Source organism: Sinohyriopsis cumingii, chromosome 8, assembly GCF_028554795.1.
Source record: "Sinohyriopsis cumingii isolate HCF-2022 chromosome 8, ASM2855479v2, whole genome shotgun sequence".
In the NCBI taxonomy this organism is placed as follows: Eukaryota; Metazoa; Mollusca; class Bivalvia; order Unionida; family Unionidae; genus Sinohyriopsis; species Sinohyriopsis cumingii.
Window position 1 is genome coordinate 79,248,069 of NC_142968.1, and position 23,009 is coordinate 79,271,077.

The 23,009-nt window shown below is 39.8% G+C and overlaps 1 protein-coding gene across 1 annotated transcript; it reads right to left on the minus strand.

Moving 5' to 3' along the window:
- Positions 1–15,241: 15,241 nt before the first annotated feature.
- On the minus strand, positions 15,242–17,305 carry LOC149793945 (zinc finger protein 862-like). Its single transcript, XM_089967875.1, has 2 exons — positions 16,695–17,305; positions 15,242–16,389 (listed from the first exon to the last, which is right to left on the minus strand). Exons 1-2 carry the CDS (start codon positions 17,078–17,080, stop codon positions 15,402–15,404), a joined length of 1,374 nt encoding a protein of 457 aa, XP_089824001.1. The 5' UTR covers positions 17,081–17,305; the 3' UTR covers positions 15,242–15,401.
- Between the last annotated feature and the right edge of the window lie 5,704 nt (positions 17,306–23,009).

The window sequence follows — 23,009 nt, forward strand, 5'->3', positions numbered from 1 at the left end:
GATGAGGAGGTACATCAGCTTCCTTTATGTGAAATTAGGAAACGGTGCAGTGCATTAAAATTGAGGTTACCATATCCCAGATAGAAGAATTGGGGCAAGCAACACGATGACAGTTTTTTGAGTAGACTGGCAGAATAAGTGCTTCCAAATGCAAGGCAGTTTGTCAAACAAACTCGACACAGCCAGCACCTCACCGGATCAAACACGTGTTATCCTGACCTGAGAAAATTCAAGTCAATTCAGACCAGATGGGGATTGAAATATAAGCCAAAAACCAAGCATCAATACATACAAGCTATGAAGAAATATCATACACATTTCATGGTTCGTTCGTCTGGTCTTGCAATTCATAGTATTCATCCAGACAGATTGGAGCATCACCTGATGGCATCACAACATGGGGGAGAGCAGAGGCGGGATATGTGGCTTCAGCACCCCAATCATCTGTCTCTGGGATTCTGAAATTTCCTCTCTCCTTTTCTTCCTCTTCTTTGTTTCTTCTCTCCTCCTCTTTCATCCTTCCCTCTTCTACGATGGCCACTGCAGCCAGCTCATTCACTATACGCCTGGCATATTCCAGGTGTACATGAAGTTAAAGCAGTTTAGCTAGTCTGGTGTTCATTCTGGATTTTTAATTTATACTGAAAGCGCGAACGTGATGGAAAACATCCCCCTAAAACAAAATTGATTGATTAGTTGAATTATAGTGGCGTTCGTTATGTGCACACGGTGCACTAATTGATTACTCCTGAGGGAGAGGAATGGTGCCACACCCCTCAGGCATTTATGTACTCAGAGTACTAATTGATTGGGCCGTTAGTTCGTAGACGGTAGTTGCGTGCCCAACCGAACTAATTGTAAGGCCTAAGATTTGAGTAGGAGTAGTACAAACCCACACTCATGTATTCAGTTTGCTATTGAGAGCCCCAGGTGTCAACCCAAGCAGTATGTAACGGCAGCTGCCATTGGCCAGCTTTTGCCGTCACATTAGGACACCTGGGCTTGTGGCAAGTGGAAATCGTTCCACATCTTGCCACTTTTGTACGAAATCCGAGCGTGGTAAAGGAGGAAAGGTGCTCAGCAAGCCAGCCCTGGATGTTGTACTTCCCGAAACGCCAGCCCGTACTTATTTCAAATTGAGTCCAGTTGTACTAATGGACAATGATAATACCAATAATGTGTGAGCCACCTCTGTAATTAGTCGAATTTTAAGAGTTGTCAATTTTGAATAACTTTTGATCGAACAAGTTGGAATTTTGTGTACATACTGTACTTACTTGAAGAATAAAATACCAATCGGTAAGTCTATTCGACTTAATGTATCAGTTTTTTCCACGCATAGGTAAAATTTTAGTTTTGAGTTTTGACGGCGGTACCAATGTAATCAATTTGTTTGTTGAGAGAGTTGACCAAAGAGGGACCCTAGTCAAAATGGGTCCCAATGTATTAATTATAGGCAATAATTTGAGCCCTTAGAAGGGCTTTTTTTACTCCCGGAATGTGCCACGCCGCTCTTCCCATCGTAAAATTTTTTTCAGCTGTTCTCTTTTCATATTTGGTGATATCTGGAAACATGTAACCGTGGTGGGTGACGATGTAAGCAGCGGCTTCAGTCAGTTCGCCGAGTGGGTATCCACAAAAGGCCCGTTTATAGTGCTGAGGGAGTACTCTAATTCCGAAGCCCCATTGGGATGGTCTGGGTTGAAAAGAATCCAGTGATCGATATGCTACATACTGGACTGCTCTGACAAATTGTTCGGCATTTTTTGTACTATGTGGCGGTAGATCAAGTCCCATTTGTGTATACTTTTCAACTAGGGGGTCGATATCGTCCTCATCTGCCCTTTCCTCGATCGGTGAGCCCTGCTCGTCCTCGGTCGATGTTGATACCTCTAGGTCGGCTGCGAGGTCGTCCGCCGTTGGAGTGGTATCTTCAGGAAGTATTGCCTGGGGGGTTGCCTGTTTTTTGCTGGGTCTGGTTTTTTCCTCGGCTGGTTTTTGTTGCTGTGGATTCTTTGACTGTACTGGTGTAGTCAGTAGAGCAGTTTTTCCCTCTATCCTGGCCTCTAGAATGGTAGTAGTGGTGGTAGTGGTAGAGGGTGTAGACTGCTGTTGAATGTTGGTCTGTGTAGCCGCTGGACAGGGATCACGTGGTTGCGAGGGCAACTCTCGCACCACGTTTTCACTCTGTCTCCAGTCAGTTCCGACTTGAGGCCGTCTTGTAGATTTCTTTATCTTTGTCGTTTTCCCAGATTAGTAGTAGAGTTGTTCGCTTAGACTGCGTTTAAATACTCCAGCCTGTGGCAACTGCAAGTCCTAAGCCCTGAAGTGCCCTCAGGACTTGTGCTGAGATTACATCCGTCGCTAGTTCCATTGTTCTTGATACGTGTTGCTGCTTCTACGTTCGCTGCAAACAAAATTGATCTTACCTAGATCATAACCAAACAACGCGCGGACCTAAAAGAAACACTTTTTATACTACCATCACTATTCTAAAAAATTATTAAATAATATACTATCCACATACGCAAAGCAATCCAATCAAACCCCAAATCTACTCTCCCCACACGTCAAACAGCAAAAAAAAAACCATAATCATAATCTACTATCCACACAAACGTACGTGAGCACTTAACAAACACATTATAAAAGAAAGAGTCAGTGTTTATATTCACACTACATACACACATTGGCAAATGGATTACTATTTCTTTTCTAGAGTATTGGGTAGCCCTGAAAAGGGCTGTTTTTTTGTTTGCTATGGCAATCTTTTAGTTTCTAAGAATGTGATGTCCTCTGACGATAGGTCTGCTTCTTCGGTAAGAGAAGATGACCTCTTTGGTGTCGATAAGACAATCGACAAAGCCTCTGTCAGGTTCAAGCTGTCGCTGCTGTTTCTGAAGTCTGTACTTCTCTGTCCATTCTTCTTTCTCCCTGTTCACTTCTTCTCTGAAGCACGAGCAAGAGATGGGTGTGCCCCAGGGCAGTATTTTATCTGTGACGCTATTTAACATCAAAATTAATAGCATCACCAAGTGTTTGACTCCTGGTGTGGATTGCTCGTTATACATTGATGATTTTCTAATATGTTATCGGTCAAAGCACATGCATACAATTGAAAGACAACTGCAGCAAAATATAAACAAAATTCAAAATTGGGCCAATGCAAACGGTTTCAAATTCTCGAAATCAAAAACGGTATGCATGCATTTCTGTCAGTTACGAAAACATCACGATGAACCGAACCTCACGCTGGATGGAACACCTATTCCAGTTGTTGAGGAAACAAAATTTTTAGGTATAATCTTTGACAGAAAACTGACCTTTATTCCACACCTAAAGAACTTAAAACCTAAATGCTTAAAAGCACTTAACCTACTTAAAGTAGTAGCGCACACTGACGGGGGTGCTGATAGAAAAGTCATCTTAAATTTATACAGAACGTTTATTCGCAACAAACTAAACTATGGTTGCGTTGTGTATGGTTCAGCCCGAAAGTCATAACTTAAAATGCTTGATCCAATTCATCATCAGGGAATAAGACTGGCTCTGGGAGCATTTAAAACATCCCCCTGTGAAAGCCTTCTAGCTGAGGCGAATGAACCACCGTTATCGCATCGCAGAGAAATGCTTTCTGCACACTATGCTCTCAAATTAAAATCAAACCCTCTGAATCCTGCTTTTTCGGCTGTTTTTCAACCCAAATACAAAACTTTATATGAAAATAAACCAAACGCCATACCTTCCTTTGGCGTTAGAATATTATCCAGCCTTGAGACTACAAATATAGATCTTTCTAAAATCCAGAAAACGTCCATCTCCGAAACACCACCCTGGCTAACTAAACAACCAAAAGTTCTTTTTACGCTACACGATGGAACAAAATCGGAAACAAACCCTTCTGTCTTCCACAACTCTTACCATGAACTTCTCACCGAATTTAAAAACTACACCAGAATTTATACTGATGGATCAAAGGATGAGGAAAAGGCTGCTGCAGCCTTTGTTTGTGGAAATTACACAACGCAAGTTCGCTTACCAAATGGAGCATCAATTTTTACAGCCGAGATCAGAGCAATAGACCTTGCTCTGCAACATATAGAAAAGAAACACATTTTAAACAGTATCATCTTCTCCGACTCTCTATCAGTACTCCAGTCACTACACAATAGAAAACTGGAGAACCCATTATTAAAAAACATACTCTTCAAAAATACCGAGCTGAGTGTCTCCCACAATATAATATACTGTTGGTTACCTAGCCACATTGGCATTAAAGGTAACGAAAAAGCAGATCGCGTTGCTAAAATGGCACTTACTCAAGAACCATCTGATTTTAAACCTTGTATCAGAAAGTTCTTACGTCAGAAGTGGCAGGCATCATGGAATGATGCTGTAAATAACAAACTTCACGCAATCAAACCAACTCTAGGAGAATGGACTCCTTCCTACAGAACCATTCGTAGGGAGGAGATTGCAAGAATCCGAATTGGTCATACTTATATCACCCACACCCACATACTAAAAGGTGAAGACCCACCAGAGTGCGTTTCTTGCAATGAACCATTCACTGTCAAGCACTTTATGATAGAGTGCTTTGACCTACAACCTACGCGCGATCGTTATTACATTGTGCATGATATGAAAGAACTTTCTGATACCATAAACATCACTCGTATTATAGAGTTCCTGAAAGCCGTAAATATTTACTCTAAACTCTGACTTTTATGCTATCACCTTGTGCAGTTTTATGCAATATATATACCGTCCCATTTTAATACCTATTCATCTTTTTTACATCTCCCGTTGATCGGGAAGCTTTATTTTGCACCGTTACCATCTTACCGTTTTTAATTTCAACCATTTGTTCTTTTATATCGCTAGTCGATGTAGGACCTTTTATAAGTTTCTAAGGATTATACAAATAACACTTTGTTTCGCGCTAAATATCCTAACAGTGCTGATGCGCCGTTAAAAATCAACCAATCAATCAATCAATCTTCTCTGAAGAGCTCTTCTATCAGGTCTTCAGTGACTTTTAACATTATCACATTCTCTATCTCTTCTGGCTTCGGTATCAGACTGTGTCTGACCCTGTGCAAATTCACGTAGGCTTCGTTTAGCTTAGCTAGTTTGGAGCACATCTTCGTAGGAGGATGAGTCGACAATGGATGGTTAGACTTTTTGTTGTTGTTGTCGAGTTGGATTATAGTGGTGTGCGCTCGCAATGAGCATGTACCACTACCACTGGTTTGTGGTGCCACAGGCACCTTTTTGATTACTCCTGGGGGAAGGAATGGTGCCACTTCCTCCAGGCATTTATGTGTTCACAGAACACTTATTGATTGGGCCGTCAGGTCGAAGTACTTTTGTGTACATATTGATCTGATTGTAAGGCCTATATTTTTGTTTGTATGAGTGGGATTGGACCCATCACGTACTCTGTCATTCATTTGCATTGATGAACGACCAGTGGGATTGGACCCGATCTAGTTCGCGTTTTAATTTATGATGCGTGCACTGCACGTATGGGTTTTGATGTCTGTCCGTGGTAAGGGGTGAAAGTGGTCGGGATCGGGCGGAGTTGTCTTGCCACAGGTTAGCAGGGTTTTTCCGATCCAGGATATTTGTTCTAAATTTCCGTCTTTCGAATTTGAATAAAAAACTCTGTGCTGTTTTTAAGAGAGATGGAGTTTATTGAGGTAGATGTTAGCTAATAGGTGACAGCGATTTGATTAGTTTGTTTTGCAGCATTGTGCTGCTGGCCCTGGATGGAATTGGTGTTTTTTCCATCTTATTGAGTAATTATTTAGGGTCCTATTTTTCTAGTTATAAGTTTTGGTTGCAGCCTTGTGCTGCTGGCCCTGATAGTCATTGGGGTTTTTTGACTACATTATGCTTGTAATGTTTTTGGGGTAGTGATCTATGTTATTGTTATATTTGCAGCATTGTGCCGCCGGCCCTGATAGTCGTTGGGATTTTCGACTACCTCATATGTGTAAATTTTGGGGTCTTAATATGGGTATCCCTGATGGTCTATTCTTGCGACCACCTTATGCGTTCTATTTTTGGGATTACATAGTTATATCTAGGTTTATCTTAGCTGTCCCCTATGTATAGAGAAAAGAGTTTTTGTAGCTGTTGGTTAGGGTGTTAGGAGAAGGATAGGTAAGGAGGAGTGGAGTAGGATTTTTATTTTTACCACCTACCTCCCTGTATATTCCTTACTGGTTTTTGTACTAGTTGTTTTTTTGTGGTTGGTGTTTTTTATTTTATTCTTGTTATTTGTAAAGTTTTATCAGCCAGTGGATTTGTTTTGCTTATAATTGTTTGGATTTATCCTTAGTTTGTTTTAGTTAATCAGGTCCCTGCACGGTCGTGTTGGTCCGTGAACCCACAGGACCTATCCGGCCGTCCCAGTTCCTAATTAATTGTGTTTAAATTTTTTGTATAAATTTCAGTTTTTTAAGGAAAGTAATTCCTTAAGTTTGTTTTAGTTAATCAGGTCCCTGAACGGCTGTGTTAGTCCGTGAACCCACAAGACCCATCCGGCCGTCCCAGTTCCTAATTAATTGTATTTAAATTTTTGTATAAATTTCAGTATTTTTAAGGAAAGTAATTCCTTAGTTTGTTTTAGTTAATCAGGTCCCTGAACGGTCGTGTTGGTCCGTGAACCCGCAAGACCTATCCGGCCGTCCCAGTTCCTAATTAATTGTATTTAAATTTTTGTATAAATTTCAGTTTTTTTTAAGGAAAGTAATGATATTGTTGTATGTGGTGTTTAAATTGGGGTTTGTGCTATTGAGGAATTCTGGATATGTACTCGTCGATCCTATTTTATTCTGTTCCGTTTTGAAAATTTCCCTTTCTTTCCGTAATTTGTAACATATGTTAAAGATATGGTGCAGGTCTTCAGGCTCCCGACAGGAGTAACAATTTGGGTTGTGAGGTTTTGGTCCTATGTGTTTTCCGTAGCTGTTAGCCAACTTGGTTTTTCCTGTATAAATTCTATTTATTATTTTTTGATCTTTCCCTTTAAGTAAAGGCGGTTTCCTATTTCTAATGGTTTCTTTGAGTGTGGTATGTAGTTTTTTGCCTGTCTTGCTATTGTCCCAATATTCCTGCCATTTCTGATTTATGATGACTGTGATTAGGCTGTAGATTTCACTAACACTGTAAGCCAGTGGTACGAGATTTAGCTCGCTTAGTTTTAGGTTAGCTAAGTCATCTGCTAGATTGTTTCCTATTATGTTTATGTGGGATAGGACCCATAGGAATTCTACTTGTTGTTTATTGCTTTTTAGTTTCTTTAGTATTAAATTGGGTTTATTTAGGAAATTTTCTCTGCTGTTGGTGCTGTTATTTAGAATGGTTGTAAGGACGCTTAGCGAGTCGCTTATTATTACTGTTTGGGGTGGGTTGTTTTTCTCCACCGATTCTAGTGCTTGTAGCATTGCCCAGAATTCTGCTGTGTAGATTGAACAGTGGTCCGGTAGTCGGTGACCAACTTGTATTTTAAGTTTGGGGATTACGTATGCGGCTGCTGTTTTGCGGGTTTAGTGGTTTTTGAACCATCTGTGTATATTTGTAGATGGTTTGCGTATTTAGTTGCTAAAATTTCTGATGTTATAGTGTGCAGCTGCAGTTCTTGATTTAATTTATTACCATGTTTGGTGATAGAGGTATTGATGTTTGGATCTTCGTTATACCAAGGTTCAGGATCGAAGTTATTGTATTTTTCTTTTTGGTTTATGTCTATGGGAAGTAGTTTTGCTAATTCGTGCACTATTTTTCCTGCTGGTACGTGGTGCTTTTGGGTGTTACTAAAGGAGATGTTGCATTTCTCTATTGCTAATAAGGTGGGGTGAGTGTTTGATTGTGTTCGTAATCGGGCTGCATATCTCAGTATTAATTCCTGTCTTCTGAGATAGAGCGGTAGCTCACCTGTTAGTACTTGGAGTTCTGCTAGTGAAGTTGATGGTAATGCTCCAGTTATTGTAATTAGGGCTTTTCGTTGTACTTGCTCTAATTTTTTTAGTTGTTTTGCTGGTGCTAGGTTGTAAACTTGGCACCCATAATCAAGTTTGGATCTTATTAGTGCCCGATATATTGCTAACAGTGTTTCCTGATTGGATCCCTTTTTTCTAGTTCATTACATCCCCCTGCGGGTCCGGGGTTGTAGAATTGGCCCGACGTGCCTCGCTACGTGTCGTAAAAGGCGACTAAGTAGAGGCAACCTGTTTGCCGTGGGTTGCGTCCCGTGTCGGGGGAGGAAAGGATCCTGGTAGTTGAGCAGTTCCCTGCAATACACTACTTTGGCCTCTACTTCTCTTAGACGGGTGGTCGGGATGGGCCCGGTTCCGACAAATCGGCTGGTCACGCCGAGCCCTAGGAGGTCTTTATTAACTTTCTCACCTTCTTTCTCTCTCTCCTTGTATCTCTCTTGATACCACCGTTGCCCCTATATTCTTTTCCTTTATATTTCCCTTTTCCAAGTCCTAGAAGGCGGTGGCTTAACGGGTCAATCGGGGGGTAATTTTACCGACCTTAGAAATTGGCGACTTCAGGGTCATTCAAAGGTAATTTTATCAACTGAGTATGGCATCTGTGTATCCCTGACACTTGAAAAGTGTCTCCTTGGTGGGTGGGGAGCACGGGTGCTGAATTTTTAATCTAGCCATCATGGATAATTCCAAAAAAAATCAAAATAAAAGATCGAAACCCTTATCAGAGTCTGACGATGAACCATGTAGTGTGGAGTCATTTCCACGCTTCATGGTCATACAGTCAAAAGATGCCACGAAACCGCTTGCCGCACTATCTCCATTTGTCATCGAAAAGACTATCACAGGATCGATTGGCACACCTAAAAGTGTTAAAAAGTTGAAATCGGGTTGTCTTCTTATTGAGTGTGAGCGACGAGGTCAATCAGACAATATCAGGAAAATGAAAACGTTCTTTGATATCCCAGTAACCTCATTCGCTCACACCACACTGAATACGTCCAAAGGCGTGATTCGCTGCCGTGACTTGGCTGGAGTCACCGACGCTGACATCATCGAAGGAATGAAAGATGAAGGTGTCACTGCAGTCCGACGAATACGTATTAAACGTAATGGCAATCTGCAGGACACCAACACCATTGTACTCACCTTCAACAGGCCAACTGTACCCAAAGTGGTGAAAGTTGGCTTTTTGCAAGTAAAGGTAGAGATTTACATTCCCAACCCCCTTCGGTGTTATAAGTGTCAAAAATACGGCCATCACGAAGACCGCTGCTCCAAGAGCCAAATATGTGGCCGATGCGGAGACAATGCTCATCAGGAATCTGATTGTAGAGCAACTCCGCATTGTGTCAACTGCGGCAAAGAGCACCACGCAAATTCCAAGGATTGCGATACCTGGAAACAGGAGAAGGAAATTCAGAGGGTAAAATACACAAATAATATTCCCTATCCAGAAGCCAGAAAAATTGTACAGGCAAAAACAGCCCATCCTGGCCCATCCTTCTCCACTGTAGTGAAGAGCAATCCTAAAACAACGAAGGACGCTCAAACACAAACAGAAGCACCCGATTCAACACCAAATTCAAACACCCCCCATTACCAAGCACAGAAAAACACGGCATCTACTCAGACTACATTTAATAATACCCAACAACCTAAATCACCAAAGAATAAAAAATCTCACGGAAACAGGCAACAAAAGGGGTCAGATGACCCCATCAAACTTTATAACAGGTTTGGAGACATCGAGAGCATGGATGCAGAAGAATCTGCTCCATGCGCCCAAGGGAACTCCAGACCTACAAACAAAAAATTCACCCCCGTACTTCCTCCAGAGAAATAACAAAACAAATTCCGTCTGCGAAAGGTCTAACCTAGCTCCACAATCTTTAATTTAAATTTATAATGAAAAACACTATCATACAATGGAATTGTCGAGGACTTAAAGCAAATTACAATGATATTCTCCTGCTTTTAAACGAACATGATCCTGCGGTACTATGCCTTCAAGAAACCTTCTTGAAAGATACAGACAATATCACATTTAAAAACTACTCCCTGTTTAACACCTGCTCTCCAAATGTTGACAGGGCATCAGGAGGAGTTTCTGTTATTTTGAACAACAGAGCTCCTCATAGTTTCATTACTTTAAACACCAATTTACAAGCCATTGCTGTAAGCGTCACTCTACATCGAGTGATTACATTTTGCTCTATTTATTTACCACCAAACACTAACCTAGTACCAAACGAACTCGATAATCTTGTTCAACAGCTTCCCGCACCCTTTGTTTTACTCGGGGATTTTAATGCCCATAACATTTTATGGGGATCGAATCATGTAAGTGACAGAGGTCACAAAGTTGAAGACTTTATTTCTAGACACGATCTGTGTCTATATAATACCAAAACACCTACATATTTACACCCAGGCACGGGTACATACACATGCATCGATTTGACAATTTGTTCTCCTTCTCTGCTTTTGGACTATGAATGGAAGGTCGCTGATGACCTTCACAGCAGCGATCACTTCCCAATCTCCCTTGTAAATCATAACTCTACAATTGATGAAGTAATTCCACAATGGAATTTAAAGAAGGCCGACTGGGCCAAATTCGAAACACTCTGTAAAACCAGGCTGAATGAGGATACAGTTTTCAATGTTAACGACCCCATTCAGCATTTTACATCTATTTTAACCGACATTGCAGAAGAATCTATCCCCAAGTCCTCAGCAAACTGTAAAAGAACCCTAAAACCTTGGCTCACTAAGGAATGTAAGGAAGCCATACGGCAACGCCGAGAAGCCTTGAAAAAATTTAACAATCATCCGACGCCCGAGAATTTAAGTAAATATCGTATTCTCCGGGCCAAAGCTCGCCGCACAATCAAAGAAAGTAAACGAGCATCATGGATGAAATATGTTTCCTCTTTAAACTCTCGTTCCTCAATTAAGAAAGTTTGGGACACGATCCGAAAAATAAACGGAAAGAGAAAACACAATTCTTTCCGACATCTAAAAGTGAACAATAACAATCTTAGCTCAAAACGTGACATAGCAAATGTTCTTGCTGATACATTCTCTAAAAATTCGTCATCATCTAATTATTCCGAAGCCTTCCAAAAATTGAAAACTCAAAAAGAAAAGTCACGTTTAAAATTCACATCCAACAACTCGGAAAGCTACAACCAGCTGTTTTCACTATCAGAACTTATGGAGGCTTTAGACAAGGCCCATGATACTTCCGCTGGGCCTGACAAAATACATTACCAGTTTTTAAAACATCTTCCAGAATCATCTTTAACATCTCTTTTAAAACTCTTCAATGATTTATGGATTACTGGTAACCTACCTAAAATATGGAAAGAAGCAACAGTAATACCATTTCCCAAACCCGGTAAAGATAGTGAAGATCCTACCAACTATCGACCTATTGCACTCACAAGCTGCATGTGCAAAACAATGGAACGAATGATCAATTCTCGGCTTGTATGGTACCTGGAAACTAACAATTTAATATCTCCTTTCCAAAGTGGCTTTCGTTATGGACGGAGCACCAACGATCATCTGGTTAGACTAGAAACATTCATTCGCGATGCATTTATCAAGAAAGAACATTTAGTAGCGGTTTTCTTTGATTTAGAAAAGGCCTATGACACAACATGGAAGTACGGGATACTAAAAGACCTGCACGATCTAGGTCTAAAAGGCCGTCTGCCCTCTTTCATATCCAACTTCCTCTCCGACAGAGAATTCAAGGTACGAGTGGGCTGTACTCTCTCAGATTTGCACGAGCAAGAGATGGGTGTGCCCCAGGGCAGTATTCTATCTGTGACACTTTTCAATATCAAAATTAATAACATCACCAAGTGTTTGACTCCTGGTGTGGATTGCTCACTATATGTTGATGATTTTCTCATATGTTATCGGTCAAAGCACATGCATACAATTGAAAGACAACTACAGCAAAATATCAACAAGATTCAAAATTGGGCTAGTACGAACGGTTTCAAATTCTCGAAATCAAAAACGGTATGTATGCATTTCTGTCAATTACGACGACACCACGATGAACCTAAACTCACGCTGGACGGAACACCTATTCCAGTTGTTGAGGAAACAAAATTTTTGGGTATTATCTTTGACAGAAAACTGACCTTTATTCCACACCTAAAAAACTTGAAAGCCAAATGCTTAAAAGCACTTGACCTACTTAAAGTAGTAGCACACACTGACTGGGGTGCTGATAGAAAAGTCATCCTGAATTTATATAGAACGTTTATTCGCTCCAAACTAGACTATGGTTGCGTTGTGTACGGTTCTGCCAGAAAATCGTATCTTAAAATGCTTGATCCAGTTCATCATCAGGGAATAAGACTGGCTCTGGGAGCATTTAAAACATCCCCGTGTGAAAGCCTTCTAGCTGAGGCGAATGAACCACCGTTATCGCATCGTAGAGAAATGCTTTCAGCACAGTATGCTCTCAAATTAAAATCAAACCCTCTGAATCCTGCTTTTTCGGCTGTTTTTCAACCCAAATACAAAACTTTATACGAAAATAAACCAAACGCCATACCTTCCTTTGGCATTAGAATATCATCCAGCCTTGACACTACAAATATAGATCTTTCGAAAATTCAGAAAACATCCATCTCCGAAACACCACCCTGGCTAATTAAACAACCAAAAGTACGTTTTACGCTACACGATGGAAAAAAATCCGAAACAAACCCTTCTATCTTCCACAACTCTTACCATGAACTCCTCACCGAATTTAAAAATTACACGAGAATTTACACTGATGGATCAAAGGATGAGGAAAAGGCTGCTGCAGCCTTTGTTTGTGGAAATCACACAACGCAAGTTCGCTTACCAAATGGAGCATCAATTTTTATAGCCGAAATCAGAGCAATAGACCTTGCTCTGCAACATATAGAAAAGAATCGTATTTCAAACTGTATCATCTTCTCCGACTCGCTATCAGTACTTCAGTCACTACACAATAGAAAACTGGAGAACCCATTATTGAAAAACATACTCGTCAAAAATACCGAGCTGAGTGTCTCCCACAATATAATATACTGTTGGCTACCTAGCCACATTGGTATTAAAGGTAACGAAAAAGCAGATCGCGCTGCTAAAATGGCCCTTTCTCAAGAACCATCTGATTTTAAAATACCATATACAGATTTTAAACCTTGTATCAGAAAGTTCTTACGTCAGAAGTGGCAGGCATCATGGAATGATGCTGTAAATAACAAACTTCATGCAATCAAACCAACTCTAGGAGAATGGACTCCTTCCTACAGAACCATTCGTAGGGAGGAGGTAGTCATTGCAAGAATCCGAATTGGTCATACTTATATCACCCACACCCACATACTAAAAGGTGAAGACCCACCAGAGTGCGTTTCTTGCAATGAACCATTCACTGTCAAGCACTTTATGATAGAGTGCTTTGACCTACAACCTACGCGCGATCGTTATTACGTTGTGCATGATATGAAAGAACTTTTTGATAATATAAACATCACTCGTATTATCGAGTTCTTGAAAGCCGTAAATATTTACTCTAAACTCTGACTTTTATGCTATCACCTTGTGCAGTTTTATGCAATATACATTCCGCCCCATTTTAATACCTATTCATCTTTTTTACATCTCCCGTTGATCGGGAAGCTTTATTTTGCACCGTTACCATCTTACCGTTTTTAATTTCAACCATTTGTTCTTTTATATAGCTGGTCGATGTAGAACCTTTTATAAGTTTTAAAAGATTATACAAGTAACACTTTGTTTGGCGCTAAATAGCCTAAGAGTGCTGATGCGCCGTTAAAAAAGAAACAATCAATCAATCAATGATTGGATCCCCAGTTCGATCCTTTAAGGCTTCTTATTAGATTGATGTCCTTATCGCATCTTTGTACTACTTCCTGTATGTGTTTTCCCCAATTTAGGTGTTCGTCGAAGTACATACCCAGGAACTTCTTAAATTTAACATTTAATTACTTGATTGTTTATTGTAAAAGTCGGTTGTGGTTTATTTAGTTTACGTGTGGGTGAAAATATTATGACTTCTGTTTTATCCTGTGACAGTTTGAACCCCCATTTGTCAGCCCATTTTCCTATGTTATTTAGACTATCTTGTATAGTTTGTATGGTTTTTTGACTGCTGGGGTTGCCAGCTTTCCATATTCCGCTGGTGTCCGCGAATTGCGAAATTTCAATTTGTTTGGTTGCCAGATTTTTATCTAGGTCGTTGATCATTAAGTTGAAAAGTGTGTGACTGAGTACACTTCCTTGTGGAGTTCCATTTTCAAGGGGCTGTATTTCAGAGTGTGTGTCTCCAACTCTAGTTATTATTTTGCGGTCTGTTAAAAAGTTTTCGATGAAGTTGAACATTTGACCAGTAATTCCATAGTGATTTAATTTGGCTAGTAAGCCTTTGGTCCATACTAGGTCAAATGCTTTTTCTAAGTCTAAGAATACCGCTATTAGATTCATATCTGCTTTCCTTTTTGAGTTAAAGGCTAATTTGATCGCTGTTTCCAGTCTTATGAGTTGATCCGTAGTGGATCTTTTATTTCTTAATTCGCATTGGTTTTCGGATATTAAATTATTTTGCTCTAGGTGGCATTTTAGGCGATTAGTTATTATTGTTTCCATGATCTTCATAATTTGTTTGTTAATGAGATGGGTCTGTATGAGCTGACGTGGTGGGGGTCCATATTTTGTTTCAGGATAGGAATAACTATAGCAGTTTTCCATTTATCAGGTAGTATTCCTGTTTTCCAGATTTTGTTTAAGAAATTAATTATTGATTTTTTGATGTTAATTGGAATATTTTTATACATGATATATCCGATTTTATCCTCTCCAGGGGAAGTTTCTTTTTTGGTGCTTAGTGCTTTATCCCACTCAGCAGTTGTAATATCTTTGTTTAAGTAGGAATTTTTATTGCCAAGGTCAGTAAATAGTTTACTATGGGTTCTTTCTACCTTGTTTCTGTGTTGTTGAAATGAGTTGGTGTGGTTTTTATTACTGCTCATTTCTGCAAAGTGCTTAGCTAGTGTCAGACCTGTTTACCCATATATTTTCTTGTCAGTATTTTAAGCAATGACAGTCAGTATTTTAAGATGGCAGTCAGTATTTTCATTCAGTGTCTCTAACATCACAACACAGCACACGTCACCTGTGAAACTGCTCACAAATAGTAGACACTATCAATACACTATAATTACCATTATTTACTATTGCACAACATGCAGACTATATAATATTCTATAAATAAGTCTTAGTTTGTAAAGACGCTGGTATTCAGGCAATTCTGTGTATCAAGGCAAAATCGTCAGAAATTAAACACCACTGACTTTAATGAAGGCTTTAGTTAGTCTATGGGTTTTTAATGGCTATATAATAGGCACTCTTTATCCTATCCAGCTGGTCATCTGTCAACTCTTTGGTAAAATTCTTTGCTTTTGATTTCAGGACCAATAAAGCCTCAATGGTCTGATTAGCTAGTGAGGATCTCTGATCAGTAACATTTTTCCTAACACAGCTGAAAATGCGTTCACAAGCAGCACTGCTATGAGGCACAGTGAGTAAGCTCAGCATGACATCACACAAAGACTGGAGATCAGGTTCCTTGGCAGAAACAGCAATCCAAAATTCATCAATTCTGTTTTTCAAACACATTGAGATGTCCATTGATTGGTACCGGCAAAACTGCTCTATGATGGTATCAGCAGTTACACTTGGTGGTAACAAGCATGGAAATCTTTTCAGAAAGTAATGTAAATTTATTGATTTTGCTGTTACTTGATTCCTAGGATCCACAACACAAATGTGTTGAAGCAGGGGGTCTTGTAGTGGCAGCTTCACCAAAAGATAGGCACAGATTGCTTCAAAGTAAGCCCTCACCGAGGAATAAAAGTCTGTTATTCTGCTCTTTCGCAGATGATTTTCTTCTGCTTTGCCCAGGAAATCTCTTGCTTCTCCTCCAATTAAAAGGTCTTCATCATCCTTTTGTTTCTGTCGATCTTTGAAACGGACCTCCTCCACAGTATGATTCAAAATAGCATCTGGCTTAATAAAACGGCTGTATAGATCAGTTAAGAGATTACACAGCAATGGCCGCACCTCATGGATCATGGGGTCCTCTGCTTGTAATTTCAAAAGGACTTTTTCAAATGCCTTGATGGTATAGCTGAGAAATAAACAATACAGCCTGTTTGTCGGAGAACGAACGAACTGGAAAATAACATCAACCTTCTGTGCAGAGTAGCCCCTCTCTTCAGATTTTCCTGGTTTTTTCTTCTTCTGTTCTTCATGGAAGAAATGCTTCAATGGATCCCAATTTTCAAGCAGTCTTGCAAGGCATCTGAAAAACAAGAAGGCAAAAAATTTGAGAAACTGCATAAATCAATATATTTATAAATTTATTCTGACCAGAAATTGACATTAAGGGCATTGACTATATAGTAGATTAACTATTTAAACAATGTACATGTAGCTGAAACATGGAAATGATTATTACAGTGTAAATGAATTGATGGCATATAACTAATGAAACTACAAAGATTCTGATCAGGAAGTCAACAAATCGGAACCTTTCATTACATTCAAAACCTCAACGACAGTTTGCTAACAAATATTATTGTGAATAGTAATCCATCAGTGTCATACCTTCCAATGCTCAGCCATCTGGTTCTTCCATGCTTGAGCATCTTTTTTTGTTCGACGTCATATAGTCCCTGAAGTTCTTTCAGATTTGACTGCCGGACAGTACTTTTTTTAAAGAAGTAAAAGATGTCTACCAGGACTTCATCAACTGGTGGCAGGCACTCTGCACCTCTTTTTGCTGCAAGATGAACTAGGTGAAGGGTGCAGGCAGACAAGAAGACTTCAGGCTGTTCCTTCTCCACAAAGGATAAAACTCCTTTCTTCTTCCCAGTCATTACATTGGCATTGTCAGATCCAAATGAGATGCAATTCTTCCATGGAATCCCACGGATGAAAAGCTCTTTGTGCACAAGATCAAAGATCTTTTCACCTGAAAAAGACATATACATAAACAATCAGAATGCAAATGGTGGAAAAGATAATAAAGAAAAATAACTTTAAAGAACTTTTGACACTTAATATTCTCAAAATCAATACAGAGAAGAATGATGAAATTGTTTTGAACAGAAATAACGAAATACCATATCAAGGGAACAAAATACTAATGTTGTAAAATGAAGCACATAAAGCCTATACCTTGTAACAAAATGTTCAGTCCGATCTTTAGTTTTATAGATAATGATTTAAAGAAACTAGCAAGACAACCTATCATTATCAATAATCCCGATCTGAGCAGGTGTCCTTTGAAAGGCATCACCATCTCCTCCCTGAAAAGTAGTTTTAAAAACATGTAACTAAAAAATTTCTCACCAGTAGCAGAACCTTCACATACAGGTAGTGCCAACAGCTCTGAGCTGACCTGTCCTAATTCTGACTGCTTGGTTCGAACCACAAGAGGAAACTGTGTCTTGTCACCTTCATTGCTTCCATCAGTGGCAATGCTGAATGGGAACTTTATCATGCGTGCAGTTAGGTCACTCATCTGAATTGTTGACATTTCCTTTATAACAGCAGTTGCTTTGTTGCGACAGCACCTCATTCCTAAAGAACGCCAGCAATAACATTACAAAATGGAAACCACTGGCAGAAAGTTTATATTATGAAGCCTATTATTTACCAAAAAAACCAAAGCATTTCAGATATTATTCTAATATCTGCAAACTAATTAACTAAGGACAGAGTATAGCTAAGATACATACAACTGTAATAACGTGCATAACCTGAATTTTTTAATATATTTAACATTTACACCGAGATCATTGCATTTAGTATCTACATCTATGAAATTCTATCCTATTTTGATAATTTTTTTATAGTCAATACTATTTATGGAAATATTTAATGTTTAAACAAGTTTAGCAGCTTTCATGCATCTAGCAAACACAGCAGTATGGGGGGGGGGGGGCGGCGATTCTTTGACCTTAAACTGTGATTGTTTAGTTTCCGTTTTAATTTTTATTTTAAAAAACTATTTTTAAAAAAACAAGTTTGGATCTGATATGAAAGGAAAAAGAACCCACATCGGTCTAAGGACAATGTGTCAATCTGAAGTTATAAGATTAAGAGTGTGCATCTGTGTTTGTGTGTGTGTGAGAGAGAGAGAGAGAGAGAGATTGTTTCTAAGTACCTTGTGCAATTCTGGAATCTGGGAACATATTTTTCATTGCTTCCGTTAACTTGTCGGCTGTGCTCAATGACAAATTCATATTTACGATAATCTCACATAAAATCGCCTCAGCACGGGTTATTTGCTTTTGAAATATGTGTTGATCACTGACTTCCTTTCCCTTCATCATCGACAGAATATTTCTATTTCCCTTCACTAATGATGCCAATTTCGCATGATTTTCGGATTCCACATGCCGTGAACAGTCATTCCTTCCACCATGTGCGCAGGAAAAATCAACGTTGCAAACAGTGCAAAGCACAAAATGTTCTCCTTTGGACGATGGTTTCAGGCATGGCCACAGAGTATGATAAACTGGAAGAAAATGCTGTTTTCTATGTTTCGACTTTGCATTTTCATCATCAGAATCCTGCTGAAACTTTCTTGTCGGCGGCATTTTCTTTGTTTAAATAACCGGATGTTGAGAATGTTAAAATCAGTGATGTGGCGCAAATTGCGGACACGGACACGGACCAAAGAGACGAGACAACGAAACGAACCGGAATTTAAAAAAACGTAAAAAATAATTTAAAAAAATAAAAAAAATAAATGCAACCTCAAATCGTATTTTCAGATCAATGACCGTAGGACCGTACGGATGGGCCTTATTCCGTACAAATACGGTAAAATACGGATGGGTAAACAGGTCTGTAGTGTTTCAGCCTTATCTTTGTTTGTAATTGCCCCTGGTAATTTTGGTGTGCTATTATATGTTTTTCCTCTGATGGCTCTAATTTTGTCCCAGACTTGTTTGGTACTGGTTTTGATATTTATACTTTTGCAGTATTTTTGCCAAGTAGTTTCTTTGGCTTGTTTATTGGTTTTTTTAAGTTCTTGTTCTTTGACTTTATAGTTGGTGAAATCCGGTGAGTTTCCTGTGCGTCTAAATTTATTGAGTGCCTTTTTCATTTTTATGTGTGTTTGTTGGCATAGTACACTCCACCACGGGACTGGTTGTTTGCCTGGGCGGCCCCTTGTTTTAGGTATGCTAGATGTTTCAGCTAGATTGATAGTATTAATTAGGTTGTCATAGTATGTGTTTAAATTGTCGTTTTCTAAGTCCTTGTGGTCTATTGTGCTGAGTAGGGTTTTATACATTTTCCAATCTGCTTTTTCGTATGTCCACTTGGGTTGTGTTTGTTGTGAGTTAAACTGAGTAGTCATTTGCAGGGTGGTTATCAATGGGAAGTGGTCACTCTCCATTCCGCCACCTGTGCTATTGTTGGGGAGCATATGGTTAGATCGATGGCGGTGAGGGTACCATTTTCGGGGTTTAGTCGAGGTCTGGTACCGTTGTTTAGTATGGTCAGGTTGGATTCTGCTATCCAAGTTTCAACCAACCTGCCTCGTTTGTCCGTTCGATCACTTCCCCATATCGTTATGCGCGTTGAAATCTCCGCATATGACTACTCGGTCTACCCTTTTATTGTCATTAATTTATTGGTATGAGTCTATGCTAGAATTTTTAGTACTGCCTCCTGGATCGTAGAAGTTAAAAATCTGGATATTCTCTATTCCTGTATGTATTATTAAGGATTGGATTTCCACTGACTGACTTTCGTCTATTTTGAGGGGTATGGGGACTGGTGTTACATTGGGCATGTTGTTTATAATGAAGGTAGCTAACCCCCCCCCCCTTGCCCTTTGAGTCTATTTTGGAAGTACCCTGGGGCGTAACCCTTAATTTTTGGTAGGGCCCTTATTTTGTTGGTGATTTTTGTCTCTTGAATGCAGATTATGTCAGATTTTATAGATAGGTTTTGTAGTTTTAGTCTTAGCTCATCTATATTGCCTGACAGTCCCCTCGCATTCCATTACCATATTGTTAAGTCCCTATTTGTTGTACTATACATGATGGTTATGTTCATTTATTGGTCTATGGTATTGTGGAGTTTTATATCCTACTTGTCCCAATATGAGTTTTAGTATAGTTTCTAGGTGTTTGATCCTACTTTCTAGTGCGTCTAGTTTGTTGTTTGTAATATTTGTTGGATCCTTGATTTGCGTGGTGTTAATGATACGTGACCTTTGTGGGGAGGGTGGGTGTGGGATGATAGGTCTACTAGAAGTTTTTGAAGTGACAGCTTTCAAGTTTGTTGTGCTGTTAGATACAGTTTGCTTCGGCTCGTTTAATAATATTTCCTGTGGGGCCCCGAGTGGCCGAGTGGTCTAAAGCGTTCGCCGTTACGGATCACTGCCATCTCACCTCTGTCTGCGCCGGTTCGAGTCTCAGATTCAGCCAATGTAGATATGTGAGAAAGCATGCCAGTAGCTTCTCGTGGGTCGGTGGTTCTTTCCGGGGTTTTCCCGGTTTCTTCCTCCACCATTAATACTGGCCGCCATATATGGCCTACCGTGTGCTGAAAAATGCGTTAAACCCCACAACAACAACAACAACAACAATATTTCCTGTTTAGCTAGTTGGTAGCACATGTTTTTAGAGTTCATTAGTTGTATAATCTGTTCTTCTCTAATAGCATGGGGGCAGTTTGGTGTGTCGGGGAGGTGGTTTCCCTTAAGTTTGTACATAGTGGGGTTTCCCTTTTGCATTGCCCTCTGTGGTTGCCCCCGCACTGTTTACATGTGTGTTGGTATTTGCATTTAGTGCCATAGTGGCCCCAGCGTTGACAATTGTTACATAGTCTGGGTTTATTGATATATGCTTCAAGTTTATATCTGATTTCTGTGGGGTTTAGTTTAATTATTGTAGATAGGGGTAGGTTAGATTATATTACTGCTGTGTTACTTTCGAATCCGTGGTGGTTCCTTAGTTTGAAGGCTCTATTGATTTGGGTTCCACCTTCCTTGATTTGAGCAGTGATTTGTTCATTGTTTAATTTTTGCAGATTTCTGGTTTCCTTCAGGATAGATTTGAAAATTGTTTTTGGTGGCTCTGCCTTTTCCTGTGTTGGATACCTAGGTTTATTTGGAATTCTGATATTTGAGTTGAGAGTGGCTCCTGTGGTTGTTTGATGATGTTTTTCTACTTGGACTGGTATAGTGTTGATGTCCCTTATTTCTAAATATTTGGCCATTTGCCTTTGAGTGCCGCAGTGCACTATTATGTATCCTGTGTTAAGTCAAATTATTTTGAGCTTCCCTGAGTGATTTCTTTGTAGGGCTCCTATGATACTGTTTGTAGTCATGTTGGTAAATCTGGGGTTTCTACTTTTGATGTATAGTGTTAGTTCTAAAGGGTGGTACTTATGTTTTGGTTTTTGATTTGCGTGTTTTGTACAGTTTGTTTGGGGGTAGGTGGTTTTCTCTAATTTGGTAATTTCTTCTATTTGTGGTATTTGGTTTGCTGGAGTCCGTTTGGTATTAGTCATGTTAGTTTGTTCCAATTTTTGTTTCAAGGGACCTTTTCCTTCTCCTAAATATCCCTTTTGTTTGATTGTTGTAAAAACGGGGGTGGGGGTGGATTCTAAATCGGTTGGACTATAGAGTAAGTCTTTTTCCGTTAATGGTTTGGATGGCCCCGGGGTTTGACTATTGTGGTATTTATTTGCACAGCTTTTGGTCGGACTTAAGGGTTTTGTTTGGGTTTTGCCCGTAGGCGTTATTGTTGAGTTTCCTTTGTTAGTATGCTTAATCCCCTGCTGTGCTATCTCGCTATAACTTACTGCCCCTGCTGTTTTTGTCTCAATTTGTATAGTTATAGGTAGCTTTCTAGGGGATGATGCCAATGTTTGGAAAGTGGGGGTTGGTGTTCTAAAAGAATGGTCTATCGTGTTGTTTTCCATGGCCAAGGTACATTCCAAAACCTCCCCCCCCCCCGGCAAGGTATCGTAAGTATTGAATATGATGGGAGAACTAGGGCTGAGTTTTACTGCCTGTGCTTTTATCAATTCAAAGTCCGGGGTTGAGGAAGTGAAGGATAATTCCGTGGCTTGAATTTGGAGTTTGGTGTAGTTTTAAAAGTTCCTATGTGTGTAGGAGTAGAACCTGTAGTATGTTTTTTAGCATTTATTCTGTCCATTTTCCTTTTTTGCCTAACTTCCCTGTAATTTCTGGTGTTCCTATTGTGGATTGCCTGCTTTGTTAAATTTAGAGATGCCATAGTATTAGTTGGAGGTAGTTTAGTTAGGTAGTACAGTAAAGAAAAAATGAGAGGGCTGTTTTTTAATCCTTGTGACAGAAAGTCTCACAATATTACCGGTGCTTGTAGTAATGTAAGGATTCTGTCCAGGCGTATACTAGTATGGTTCCTAGTGCCTGTTTTTTGGATTGGTGCTTAACAGCTAGAGGAGATTAGGTTTGTTATATAGAAGGAGAGAGATTAATTTGCCGTTATTATTTTCTTTTGATTGAAAATCGCACTTCGTTATTGGAGGCCCCCTGCGGGTCCGGGGTTGTAGAATTGGCCCGACGTGCCTCGCTACGTGTCGTAAAAGGCGACTAAGTAGAGGCAACCTGTTTGCCGTGGGTTGCGTCCCGTGTCGGGGGAGGAAAGGATCCTGGTAGTTGAGCAGTGGCTTTCCCTGCAATACACTACTTTGGCCTCTACTTCTCTTAGACGGGTGGTCGGGATGGGCCCGGTTCCGACAAATCGGCTGGTCACGCCGAGCCCTAGGAGGTCTTTATTAACTTTCTCACCTTCTTTCTCTCTCTCTCCTTGTATCTCTCTTCATACCACCGTTGCCCCTATATTCTTTTCCTTTATATTTCCCTTTTCCAAGTCTTAGAAGGCTTCCTAGAAGGCGGTGGCTTAA

Bases quoted from the DNA above. Each gene is read 5' to 3' on its own strand.
- LOC149793945 (XM_089967875.1), bottom strand. From the start codon at position 17,080: ATGTATATGTCTTTTTCAGGTGAAAAGATCTTTGATCTTGTGCACAAA. The intron at 16,390-16,694 runs GTATGACACTGA...CTTGTTTTTCAG, and splicing joins AGATGGCTGAGCATTGGAAG to ATGCCTTGCAAGACTGCTTG.